This window comes from Hyposmocoma kahamanoa, unplaced genomic scaffold, assembly GCF_003589595.1.
Source record: "Hyposmocoma kahamanoa isolate Upper Pololo Valley unplaced genomic scaffold, ASM358959v1 215, whole genome shotgun sequence".
NCBI lineage: Eukaryota > Metazoa > Arthropoda > Insecta > Lepidoptera > Cosmopterigidae > Hyposmocoma > Hyposmocoma kahamanoa.
The window spans coordinates 3,537,993-3,551,037 of NW_020653736.1; the positions used below are offsets into that span (position 1 = coordinate 3,537,993).

The following is a 13,045-nucleotide window of genomic DNA, read 5'->3' on the forward strand; positions in this document are numbered from 1 at the left end:
GTGCGTGCGTGCGTGCGTGCGTGCGTGCGTGCGTGCGTGCGTGCGTGTGTGTGTGTGTCTGTCTGTGTGTCTGTGTGTGCGTCTGTGTGTGCGTGTGTGTGTGCGTGTGTGTGTGCTACAAAATATGACCACAAACTGTCAGTTTTCCTGATTCTGGTACGTTCCTGTTGTCTATGCTTATTTAAGTCGGTCGCACTCAAATGGAGTGTTGGTTTGGGCGGACTCCTTGGATTTTTTTTATAAAAAATAAGCGCGCATTTGACCTCCATCTCACCTGATAGAAAGTAAGATGTCGCATGCACACCTAAATAATGCCTATTCACTCTCGCCTTGAAAAGGTCCAAGCTATAGCGTTCGGGGAACAAGTCTGCGGGCAGGGAATTCCACTCCCTAGCCGCTGGCCATATAAATGTGGGAGCGAAACGCTTCGTGCGAATATCCACACAACATAGGGGTGCAACCCCAGCCCACATCTAGTCCCTGGTGATGGAAAGATGAAAGTGGAATCAAATTATGCAATTCCATCGCACACTCTCCGTGAGTTATCCTGTAGAATGCCGATGAAGGTAACTTTACGGCGGTATGCAAGGGTCTGCAGCTTCGCCTCAACTGATTCCGAGTCACCTATAAGCCTTTTGGCACGCTTGTCGATTGAATCCAAGGTGGCTAGTTGGTATTTAGCAGAGCCATCCGATAAGTGATAACAGTACTCCATACACGACTGGACTTGTGCTTGGTACAGCCGAAGCAACTGTCTTTGAACGAAAACGCCTCACCTTGGAAAGGATGCCAAGCTTTGTGGCTGCACTTTTGGCCATGGATTCAATGTATCTGCCGAAGTTCAGATTGGACGACAGGTCCATTCCAAATAGCTGAAGACAGTCGGCTATCGGATATATCACGAGATGTCGGAGGTAGGTGAAAGGGACTCCGTTTTGTTGAGAATAGACACGCCTGCGTTTTGGTAGCATTAAATTGGACAACATTGGCATCGCCCCAATCGGAGACAGCCTTAAGTGTTAAATTCAATCGATAAACCATGGACTCTCGACAAGACTGGATTTCTTCTCCATGACCCTTGCATTGGTCAAGTACCTGTCCACAACTGTGCTGTTTATTTTAGTAATGATGCCTCAAGATCTATTTTAAGTTTTTCTGCTTTTAGGTGGGTCGTTATGAATACTAGTCTATATTTTTATTTGGAATCTTATTGCGTCTTACTATGTACACATGCTTCTCCTTTTCTACCCGCCTGCAAGATTCCTCGATTAAGCTACAGATTTTTCAGTCGTTCATCCACTGATACTGTCTGTTGTAGTTGATCGGTATGATTCACCAGCTCCAGAAGTCGTTTGAGTTTGGTGTATGTGTGATTGCACAACCATGGCTTCTTTCATTCTGTCGTCGCTGAAAATAATTTTACAATCGTTCTTCATAAATTTTCCATCTCTCCGTTGGAATGATAGTATCTATTCTGACAAGAGTTCTAGTTGTTCAATTGGAACAATCGATGTTTCCTTTTATGAGTCGTATTGTCATAGTAATAATAATTAATTAATACATATAATAAATAATACGTCTCTTAGTTTCTTTCATCATCCTAGGTTTGGACTTACACGATTCTTGCGTAAATTGCTCCTCCCAGTTAATTCGGCACTCTCCTTGCTTTGAATGTTTCGCTCACTCGCCAGGTAATGTTTTGTGCTCGCCAGCCTCGTGCGAAATCAAAACGCACCATTATTCTGTAGGTACATGACATTTATATTATTAAAATCCAGAACTTTGCCAGATTTAATTGAGTTTCTCGCGACTATTATTGTCGTCGATTGTAATATATATTATTATTTTGGATAGCTCTAAACATCAATGATAAATAGCTGAAAAACTAAGAGTCCACCAAGATTTTCCACAATGTCTGTTGCAGTACTACATGTAGGAGTGTTGGTTTTGGATAGGTTCTTAGGATATTAAGACCATAAACTATTGTGATATATGTATAATATATGACTAGTATGTTTTGTATGTTACTGTGTAAATAGTTTGCTGTTTATAGAACAATTTGTACAAATGTGCAATAATAAAAAAATGTGTTTTAGTTGGTGTTTTCATTTCGTTACTGTTAAGCCCTATTTTAGAGCAAGAAATGGCTAGGTATAACTAAAATGACAATATTACCACAATCTAACCAATTCCTTCAGTTGGCCACGTCTAGACAGGGCAGTAGCAGTAGAGTCCTTGTGAAAGAGTTTGTCCAGGGAAGTACTGTCACCTTAACTATTTCTGCCGCCAAGCAGTAATGTCAGCATTACTGTGTTCCGGTTTTGAAGGGTAAGAGTGCAGGTGAAATTACAGGCACATGAGACTTGACAACTTATGTCTCAAAGTGACGGGCGCAGTGGCAGTGCCCCTCAAATTTTTGCGATTTAAATTTCTGAGTGGCAATGCAACTGTTAATGGTATTTTATGTGCAGTTAGTGACTGCATATCATGATCTCGTGTTACCTACGTATCAGATAGATAGATAGAACGTTTATTAGTAGCACAATGTTTTTGTTTTGGACAGTAATTAAATGTTTTTTTTGTTGCTGTTTTACCGTATATTAAGTCGAATATTAACCTTAATTTAACTTCGCAACTATTGTTCATGAATTGATCTCAAATCATATAATTCTAATTTTTGACTACCTACATTAGATGTGGCAATTCACGATAGTACACACACAAGGTGTTACCTACATGGTAAAATAATCACATCATGGATCCATTCGGGCACAACAAGGTATAAGGAGTAGGTCGTTTTGAAATTCATTAATTTAATAATAACTTTTGTTTAACAATAAATCTTTTAATTTTTCTAAATAATTTACTATTAGTTCCATTTTTTAATGGACCAAGTAATTTGTTATTTTATGGACACGACGGTTTATGGGCTAGACGAATGTAGAGTTATCTAGATCTAGGTAGAAGTAATCTATTCATTTATATATAAGGCACATCAATTCAAACAATTTAAAACTAAAGAAGACAAACTCCGATACATAAGCCAATTACAGACGTACACAACATTCAATGACTAACACCTTGTACAGTGTTCCATACTCTTATAAATGATAGTATGATAACTGTTGAGAATGTTTATTAGTTCTGATTTACAACGAATAGTGATACATTTGATATGTGAAATGAGTACAGTGCGCGATGGCTGATTGCGAACTAAATATAAATTATAACTCAATGTCGCATGAATACGTAAAATGCCGCATAAACACAATGTACGATATTGCACCGTACACACCTAGAGGCCAATTAAACTTATGACTTTATATGAATATTAAACAAAAATGATACAAAGAACCAAAATAAAGAATTAAAAGAATAACAATCACACAATTAGACGTGTACGCTCGCAAACATGTGTTTTAAAATGGCAAATTTGTACTTTGCAAGGGAATCAAAAAATATGTCCAGCAAACAAAAGACACAGGGGCATGTTTGACAAGTTCAAGTTTTCGCAAAAGTAGACAATGATTAATTTATTTATTATATAATAATTCATTAGCTTCGAACGCGCTTCTCGCGCGCGTCTGTAGCGCGTTTGAATCGACACAAACGCAACTATCTGCTTTTGGAGCCCTAATGGCGCCGTAAACGCGCGTTCTTGGAACACGCGTCGTCGGCGCGTATACAATACGCCGTGTGCATAGGCTCTTAGCGCTGGTTCGTCTCACGCGCCTTTCAATTATTATGCGAATATGTACGTTCGTACACGGCGCGCACACATACAAGCGGCGCTGCTACGTTTGTTGGAATTACCCAACTTGTTCTTATTCTATCTATTGTCAAAATTGTATGATCAGAAACTATAATTCTCCTTTTTTTCTTTCCATTCATTTTCTTTCATTTCTATCCATTTACTTATGTACGTATATGTAAACACTCATCATTGTTAGAGATCCTCTACATTTCCAATACTTCTTTCCGTTTTTATAATTAGATATTTTTGTCGAAACTACTGTACACGTCAAGATTTTATCAACCAGTAATGGCGTGGTAAAAAAAGTGTACTTGACCCCACCAGTGGGGACAGCTGGTAGAGACTGGTGGAATAGGCCAATTTAAGGCCTTGGCTTGTTTCCTAGACTTTCGAGTAGTGTACTTTTAAATTGATAATATTTAAAATTATATTTATTATTCTGCTTAAAGTTAACATTTTACAGTGCCCCAGTATCATAGCCTGACACATATTACTCCACGCATGCACGCTATCACTTCATTCTGAGCGATCATTCGAAGACGACGCATAGGTACTGTAAGAAGTTTCCACATGTTGTTGTGATGTTATCGGTAAGAGGTAAGCTCCATTACATTTCTAACTGACTTCAAAAAAGGAGGAGGGTCTCAATTCGACTGTATGTTTATTTTTTTTTTTTTTTTTATGTAGGTATGTCGCGATAACTTCGGTATTTGTGAACCAATTTTCATGATTCTTTTTTGTTGGAAAGAGGGTACTTCCATAGCGGTCCCATTTAATTTTGAATAAAATCATCCGCCTCTAAGGGTGGCTGTTCACGCATGAAGATTCATTTTTATAAATAGCGCCTATTTTTAGTATAATGAGCAATTATTTTAATGGTTGATTTTGCTATTCTTTAATTCAGGGCGTTTTTCTCTCTCAATACGCTTTGAGTAGTGAAAACCGATTCTCCTGTGTCAAGTCCCGTATAGTGGCGAACTAGGGGATGTATCCGGGTTTGCGCACTTTCCGGCAACCGATTTCAATAAAACTTGGTACGTACTTATGAGGTCGGTTTGTTTAGTACTGAGATTATTATTTTAAGTAATTGCTTTAACATTGCTTTGAAAAGTTAAAATATTGTAGAATTGATCTTCAAAATAATGTCGGAAATATAGTGTGCTTTTTATATTATTTTGTGGTTTGAAAGCAAAGTGACTGTGTTTGACAATTCCGCGTTTAAAGCACGGTATTATTAGATTTTGGCACGGAATTGTAAAGTATGAAATTTAAAAAAATTCAAAAATTATTTGGCAAACATGTTGAATGGAAGAGGGAGTAGAAAAGAAGAAACGAAGCTAAAAAATGACCTGCTAAGAACGAAATTTCGAACAACAACGTGAAAACAAAACAGTGAGAAGGATAAGTTTGTGAAAAATGCGTAGGTATATTATAAAATGTTGAAATAGTAAAGATAAGCAAAAATTTCAAAGGGAACAAGAAAGCTACCAAATATCGACCGAATGTATCGCAAGTAGTGAAGTCTTTTTAAAACTGAAGACGTAAACATCTTCAATTTCATTCAAAGAGGTACCAAGTCTGCCAGATCTTTAACAAAATAAGTACAAGGAAGGCAAATGTTCTTCACCTATCTATTTAACTTTATTTATTGTTAACATTTTAGTATTCGATTGTTTTGATGTAAAAGATAATATTCTAAACTCTTAGTAATATACACAAGTATATGCTAACTTAAAAATTTGTTTTTGCATTTATACCATATAAATTTATTGGGGCACGGTTTTATCAGACCTGAACCATTTTTTGATAATTTTGCAACATCTTTTGTATTTGTTTATGAAGATTATACTATACTATACGTGTAGCCAAATAAATTACCTACTTACGGCTATAAATTTTGTTATTATAAACCGAGCCTGAGCTTAATTATAGGCCTTATTGCTTAGGGGCTCGGTATTATCTAACTCTCCCCTATGCTCTGTGAATAGGTAGGTAGGTAATTAAAATTATTGTTGTTTACTTGATTGACTTTGACTCGTTTTCCATGTTTGCAAATTGGAATTGAATGTTGTAATACGTGTAGGTATATAAAACCTTTTTACTTTGGTAACTGTATGAGTAATTAAGTAATGAATGTTGTTTGATAGACGAAATTGCCGGCAATGTTACAAAGTCGAAACGATTTGCGATGTTGCAATCGACACTTGGCGATCTACCACTTATAATTGGTAAGCGTATCATCTGCTGTTTGCTATAAACTAATGGGTTTGGCTTTTCGTCAAGGTAAGTACGGGCATCATATGCCAGCTTACATTGCCTACGTTTTCTAATGGAAGACAAAATTGGAAATGTTTACGAAACAAATAATACATGCCGATTGAGAAATAGCATACCTATTACCAATTTGGCGACAGAGAAAGGAAGTATTTTTGCGTTAAACATGACCAGCCCGTGCCCATGCCTGCTAATATCTAGCTAAGATTATAATAAAAAACAAGTTTGTTGTGGTGACGATGAGTTGTCTCCGCGATCCGCAAGGCCGCGCCGTGGCGCGCCTCAACGGCGATACTTGTAAAATAGCAATCACTGATCATATATGAAATGACCTGCGAGTGATGGTGCAACTCGACCGTGCCACCATTTCATTAAGTAGGTTCTCAAGAGCGCTATACAGACAAGCGTTTTCACATTTGAGTGTTACACGTCCCAGCACCAACGGAACTGCACTGCACCAAAACTGCACTTTTCACGTACATTTAATACGTAAGTATTCGCTGCAAACATATTATGGTTGGAGCGGCGGCTAGTGCAGTGGCAGCCATCTTGCAGCCATCGGACACCACTGGGCGGTTTGGAGACGCCTTTTTTATTTGATCGAGTGCCCTCGGGCGTTCGTTTGAGTCGTGCGCTTGGGGGTAAGCGACACGGGCATAGGCCCGTAACAATTGCAGCACCACTCGCAAACATCCACTCAAGTTGACAATCCCGCGCGCATGCGAAGGCTCATGTTGATGTGACGTTGTACCTATAGTTGCTATGAATTAATACAAAACATAGAGCATAAAGATACATAAGTAATGAAAAGAAATGATAGAATAGTAGGCGGCATTATTGCTTAATAGCTAAGTATTAATTTTTTCCGACCATACTTAGAGTAAAAAATAAGTGAGGAGGTGTGTTTGGTAAGAGTATTTGGCAGCGTGTGACCCTCGACTTGCGGTACTGGTCGATGTAATGACTGGAGCTTCAAATTGAAACGTATGCCCGATATTTGCGGTCGCGAGTTCAGTGAAGCCAGCAATTAGCTGCATGGCGGGCGGGCCGGTCACGACGCGGCGCTTCACTCAGGCCGCCGCGGGGGCACTTCACTTGCACTTCACCTTTACAACACCTTGATTTCCATAAGTTTTAAATCGTTAAGTTATAATTATAATCTCCTTTCATTGCTTGTACTTAAGCAAATACCTACACTTATTATAAACCTGTCCTTAATTGTCCTCCGAAGTCCAAGGTGAAAAACATTACATTTTAAAAACTAAGTAGGTATAGGTCGAATATACAGCGCTGTGGTTCTTTACTCTTGTTGGTTACTTAATTTCACTCGTCTATTACTATCTTCAGTGAATAGTTCTAAGTCCAATAAAATATGTACAGATGCTCCACTGTCTAACAGCCATTACATTGTCATACGTCTCGTCAATAAAATTTGTATTTTCTTCTATATGGAATGCCAGCGTGCTATTCACTTGGTTGCTTTGGCTGCGATTCTTCACAAGGCAGTATTTGGCAAAAGCCCACGCTTGTTGCAGCTACAGCAAACGAAGCGGTGCTGATTATCATCACTACTAGAAGTACTTATCCTAGCTTCTGCTTATCTTGAGAAGCCAAGAGTGCAACTGCACTCTCTCGTTCTCTCGTCAGACTGGTTTCTTCATCCATCAACCGAGCAGTGAGGTTTGGAATGGTTTGTTGCTTCGAATCAAGTGACAACCAAGCTTGATGTACTTTGATGGTAACGTAGTAATTATTTTAGTGATAATAGCCGTGTCACTGATATTTTCTCCCCTATCTTTTAACTGCTGAGCCAAACTGTCGATCTTAGAAATATGCTGCGCCACACTATCTGACGGATTTATGTTATACTGGTAGAATTTCTCATGGATAGCATCTTTGTGAGTTCAGATTTTTACTCACTTATAGACTCAAGTTTATCCATGATCTTAGCAGCGCTGTCACAGTTCTCTATTAGGGCAATTTGCCGGTAATCGATCGCCGACGTAATGATGAACATGGTCATGCCATCGTTCCGCAACCATGTCTCCGCATCTAGGTCTTTTTCTGGTTTTGGTTTGTACGAATCAAGACCCTTCGCGTGAATTATATGAGGTGGCCGCAGTGGAGATGAAGTAAAGACGAGAAAATATGATTAATAACTATATTAAATTTCCACAAAGGTATTTCTTAAACTAAATAATTTTAAGAACGTCCGAAGTTAAGTACCTTATGTCTAAAAGTATTTATACGAAAAAGATCTTAACTAAAGGAATTTAGTCTACGTCTGATGTTAGGAACGTTGGGCCGAAAAGTGTCTCATAATTATAATTAAAATGACGAGTTTTGCATCGGTCACGTTGCAATGCACGGGTCGCGCGTTCTGGGGTGCGCGAATGCAAGTGCATTGACCTGACGTTTTAGGTATGTGTGTTATGTGCAAATCTGGATATACGTCTCACTCACAATCTGGTAACACGTGTAACGCAACGCACATTTGTATTGAAACTTCCATTGTCGGAAATTATTTCCGTTAAAACGCTCAACATTCATTTTCATACCGCGCCCATTTTGTTGGAAAAAAATCCACTCCCTTTTTCACTTTTTACTCAACTGTACCGAGTTTTCTGCTCTTTACATAGTTATCAATATCACGGGCCTATAATCTGTTCGATTATCATCAGCAATATTGATAAATAATATGTAAAAAATGATGAAAAAATGCAAGAATTTTCATAAATAAACTTAATTTATTTCGCAAACTGGTTCTCTGACAATCGGTTAGAACCTCCTAGGACAAGAATATGCCTAAATATAGGTATATTTTTTAAAACTATCAGAACATAGAGTCATAATGTAAAATTACTACCTGTTTTTCCATCCTCTAAGAGCCAACACCGCGCCCCGCATATTGACAGAACGTGAACAGCTGTCAGCGAGCCATTCGCTAAAGTGTGAGTGCCTGCGAATGCACTCATAGGCACTCGCAGGCACTCACACGCACTCGGAGTGGATAATGGTATTTATAATGATTATTGTGACCTTAATTTCCTAAATGTAAATTAATATATCGAAATTCAGAATTTAATAAAAAGTTTTTTTAACGAAAGAAACTCCTCTCTTTATTCTACTTAGATTTAGATAAAATAATAGCCATACCATACATTTACCATACAATTCACGACCATCATAATAACAGTAAGGTACGTTCGTAATAAATAAATTTAAACAGTTTAAACATCAACGTGTTGTCCTAAGCGAATGGCACGTTGACAGCCTTGTTGCCGTTCCATCTATATGCGGAGCGCGGTGCGGTATCTAAAGCTGAGGAGGGGCGGAGAGTGACCATTCTCGTTGCTTTTCCATTATCTGCTTTGGTAAAAGTTCACTTATCTACTGAAATTTTTTACATGACACCACTAGAATGATTTTAATATCCAACTTCGGCTTCCTAGGTCAGTAGTTTTGTCCTACGATGCAGTAAAACCATTATTTTTAGTGAAAGAGAGTTTTAGACGTTTAGGTTTTGTCCTTCGGGATTCTCGCGAATTTAAGAAACCCCAAACCATAAAACTGTTTTACTACGCACTTGTGCACAGTCCCCTCTCTGTCGAATACTGACTCAAATCAACGCACTCTTGTCTTATAAGCTTGAACGTGATATGTATGGGGATGGATGGAAGAACATCTTAAATAATTGTATTATGTTTTTCAAGAAGAATGAGTGAGAGTCCACCTGTTCATAAATATTGCCACCCACATTATGTTTTTTGTTTTTATTATTATTATTATTATCTGTTTTAGACTCTCGCCTCTCCCATGGCGGAAAAGATAAATTATTACTATTATTATTATTGTAACTGTAATTGGATATGTCCGTTCTTATTAGAATAAATACATTAAAAAAAAGTTCATTAATATTTGGATGTTTTAACAACTCTATGTCGCTCCTTGTATTTATATCTATTTTATTTTTTATTTTATTTTTATTTTATTTATTGGAAGACCAACGGCTATCTTATAGAATAAAAAACTTAAATAATAATGGTGAGCCAATTATAGGTCCTCGCCGATAGATACATTTTGATTTGAAATTATTGAGCGTTAAATTACAACTAAACTATTATGACGAATTACGAACTATGGGTAAATATACAACACTTACAAATTCACTTTCCTATCAAAAAACAAATTACTCATTAGACACTTCACCGATGCAACACTAGTGTTAAACAGGTCAATATCAACCTGTCTGGATAGTTGGTTAAAGTTGTTACCAGCACGCAAGAGATATGCATTTCGCCGATAGTTCGAGGAGTCCGAAGGTATATGTAAAGGCGAATTAAACCTAAGGGTCTTTGTGTGGGCTCTAAAGAAGATCTTGGACACAAGTTCTGGGGAGTCTACTGCACCAGAAGCAATTTTTCTTAAAAATACTAAGTCTGCAATCTGGCGTCGCTTCTCTAGTGGCAAGAGATGATGTTTCCTACATATTTCAAGATACCGGCTTGAATCATACCTCTCCCTTGTTCGATAACATAAATACTTAATGAATCTCTTTTGCACGTTTTCAATTCGTGATATATACTATGTAAGATACTGCGGGCTCCACACCTGCGATGCGTATTCAAGGTGGCTGCGTACAAGTGAGCAATATAAAATTTTTAGTGTCTTAGCCTGATGGAAATCTCTGGAGTTACGCATCACAAATCCAAGACTCTTTGAGGTTTTTGAAACGATCGAATCGATGTGGGAGGCAAATAGTAACTTATGATCATGAAACACACCAAGATCCCTTACCACAGTATCGCGTTGTAAAGTAATGTCTTTCAGTGAATAGTTAAATTGTATTAAGTTAATTTTACGACTAAAAGTGACGACAGTGCACTTAGACGGATTAAGGTCGAGTTGGTTATCGGTACAGAAGGTGTCGAGCCTACTAAGGTCTTCTTGAAGCAAGATTGCATCAGACACTGAAGAAATAGGTGCTATGATCTTCATATCATCCGCAAAGCATAGTAGTTGTGATGATTTGAAATCTATACATGTATCTATATATATCTATATATCTATTTATATATCTATACATATATTACGTGGAACATCTTTTTCCGACTGTTGGTGATCAGATCAGTTCGACACTATCAATAGTAAACCTTACTGTGTGTGCGGGGGGCGACACCGGCTTAGATTTTTTTATAATGTCAACGTGACGGGACGAATAAGTCGTGCGCCTGATGGTAACAATAGCAATGCTACTCAGAGCTTTAAATCGCAAAGATCTTAGGGCCACTGCCACTGCGCATGTCACTCTGACGCATAAGTTGACAAGTTCCATGTGCCTGTAATTTCATCAGCACCCTTACCCTTCAAAACCGGAACGCAGAAATAGCTACGGTGGCAGTACCTGGACGAACTCTTTCACGAAAAGTTGTACTGCTGCTAAAAATACCTGCTAATGCCTCTTGGTGGCGATGATGGCGGGTCGGGCGGGTGCACTGACGCCATAGTCGCTGTGCGGCGCGTTTCACAGAGCGGCACGGGCTATGCGCGGCAAACACATTAATCATCTTTAGTTAATAACATTCGTGACTGTTAAGGATGTCCGTCTCATCGTCGAAAACCGCACCGTAGCCTCCGAGCTTGAAATACCACTCGCGTCAGAGCCGCGAGCGCGCGCCGCCGCCGCCGGCGGGCAGGTTATGCTGATGAAATGTGACGCCAAATAGGTTATTCAAAAACTAATATGGCAAAATACTACCTACGCGCAGACGATTAATTATTCTATTAGCTCTAAACATTGCTGTTTAGATCCAGCACCGAGGTTTTATAAAATTAAATGTATGTAAAGTTATTTAAATTTCAAACGATAACAATCCTCAAGCTACGAAGATTTAGATTAAAAATTATATTTTGCTTAATATATTTTAAGTTGTTTTTCAAAAACATAATAACTGTGAGCCTTCACCCGAGTTCAAATCAATTTGGCAGCAATATGTCTACATAATTAATTTTGTCAACGTGTTTCGGTAGATGGGAGATTTCACTGCATTGGAACGGGATTGGAATATTTCCCAGAGCTTTAGCTTTAGAAATGGTGACTTAAATAAGCACATGTCCAACCTCCAAAATAAAGAGAGAATACCCTCTGACCCAATGTTGCTCTCGTGCACACGGAGCCCGATGAAGGGCTAGGTGCCTGGGTGTAACTCAACGAATCTCAACCAGACAAGATTGAACCAATCGAGGCCACGCCGCCTAATAATTAGTGGTGACCGCAGTGTTAAAGGGTTGCGCGGGCCCTTCAAAAAGTAGCCCTAATCATAATGCGATATTTTGGCGTTTTGTATTAGTATTTGTGAGCGTATGGCAATCCCAACCACCAGGCAAATGTACAGTCGCCTGCGCCTTATTTTGCGCACGTAGAGGGAATAGAAATCCCTTTTATAATACTTAGTAATAACATAAATAGTAGTTTATGCTGGCAAATGTTTAACGGCTAAAATAATTTAACAATTTTACAAAATCGAGTTGTTAGGTTTACGCGATTGCTATTTTGAAATTTTATTTATGTGTATGTATGCAATTAATGCAGGCGATTGTACGTATAATAATATGTCAAACCAGAAAGCCGGCATCGCCGCCCCCTCCGGGTTTACTTTTATTGGGGCCGAACATTCTTTGTTCAAAGACTTTATTCAAACATTATGCTACCTTACGTATCGTTGTGAATAAATACATGTACACGTATTATATACATATGTTATACCTAATTTTATGCTAGTATGTCACAGAGTTGTGGGTGTATTTGCGTGTGAGGCGATTTCGCTTATATCATTATTATTGACGGCTTTCTGCGACTTCCGGATTCACTGTTAGTTTTGCGCTTCACATTTCATACATGGAATTCTTCAGTTAAGTGAGCAATAACGACGATGACGATAAAGTTTCCGTCGGGTAACAGACGTTCTTACTCCTCTTGAAAGAGAGTCTTGTTTTAGAAATGCAAAGGCGGAGTTG

The 13,045-nt window shown here is 38.4% G+C and overlaps 1 protein-coding gene across 1 annotated transcript in view; it reads right to left on the bottom strand.

Annotated features, from left to right (window-relative positions):
* LOC113227764 (mRNA export factor) overlaps positions 1-11,609 on the bottom strand; it is a 30,247-nt gene extending 18,638 nt beyond the window's left edge. The window contains exon 1 of the mRNA XM_026460760.1: positions 11,478-11,609. Within this exon, the coding sequence (XP_026316545.1) occupies positions 11,478-11,533 (56 nt within the window). The 5' untranslated portion in view covers positions 11,534-11,609. The remainder of the gene's footprint in view (positions 1-11,477) is intronic.
* Between the last annotated feature and the right edge of the window lie 1,436 nt (positions 11,610-13,045).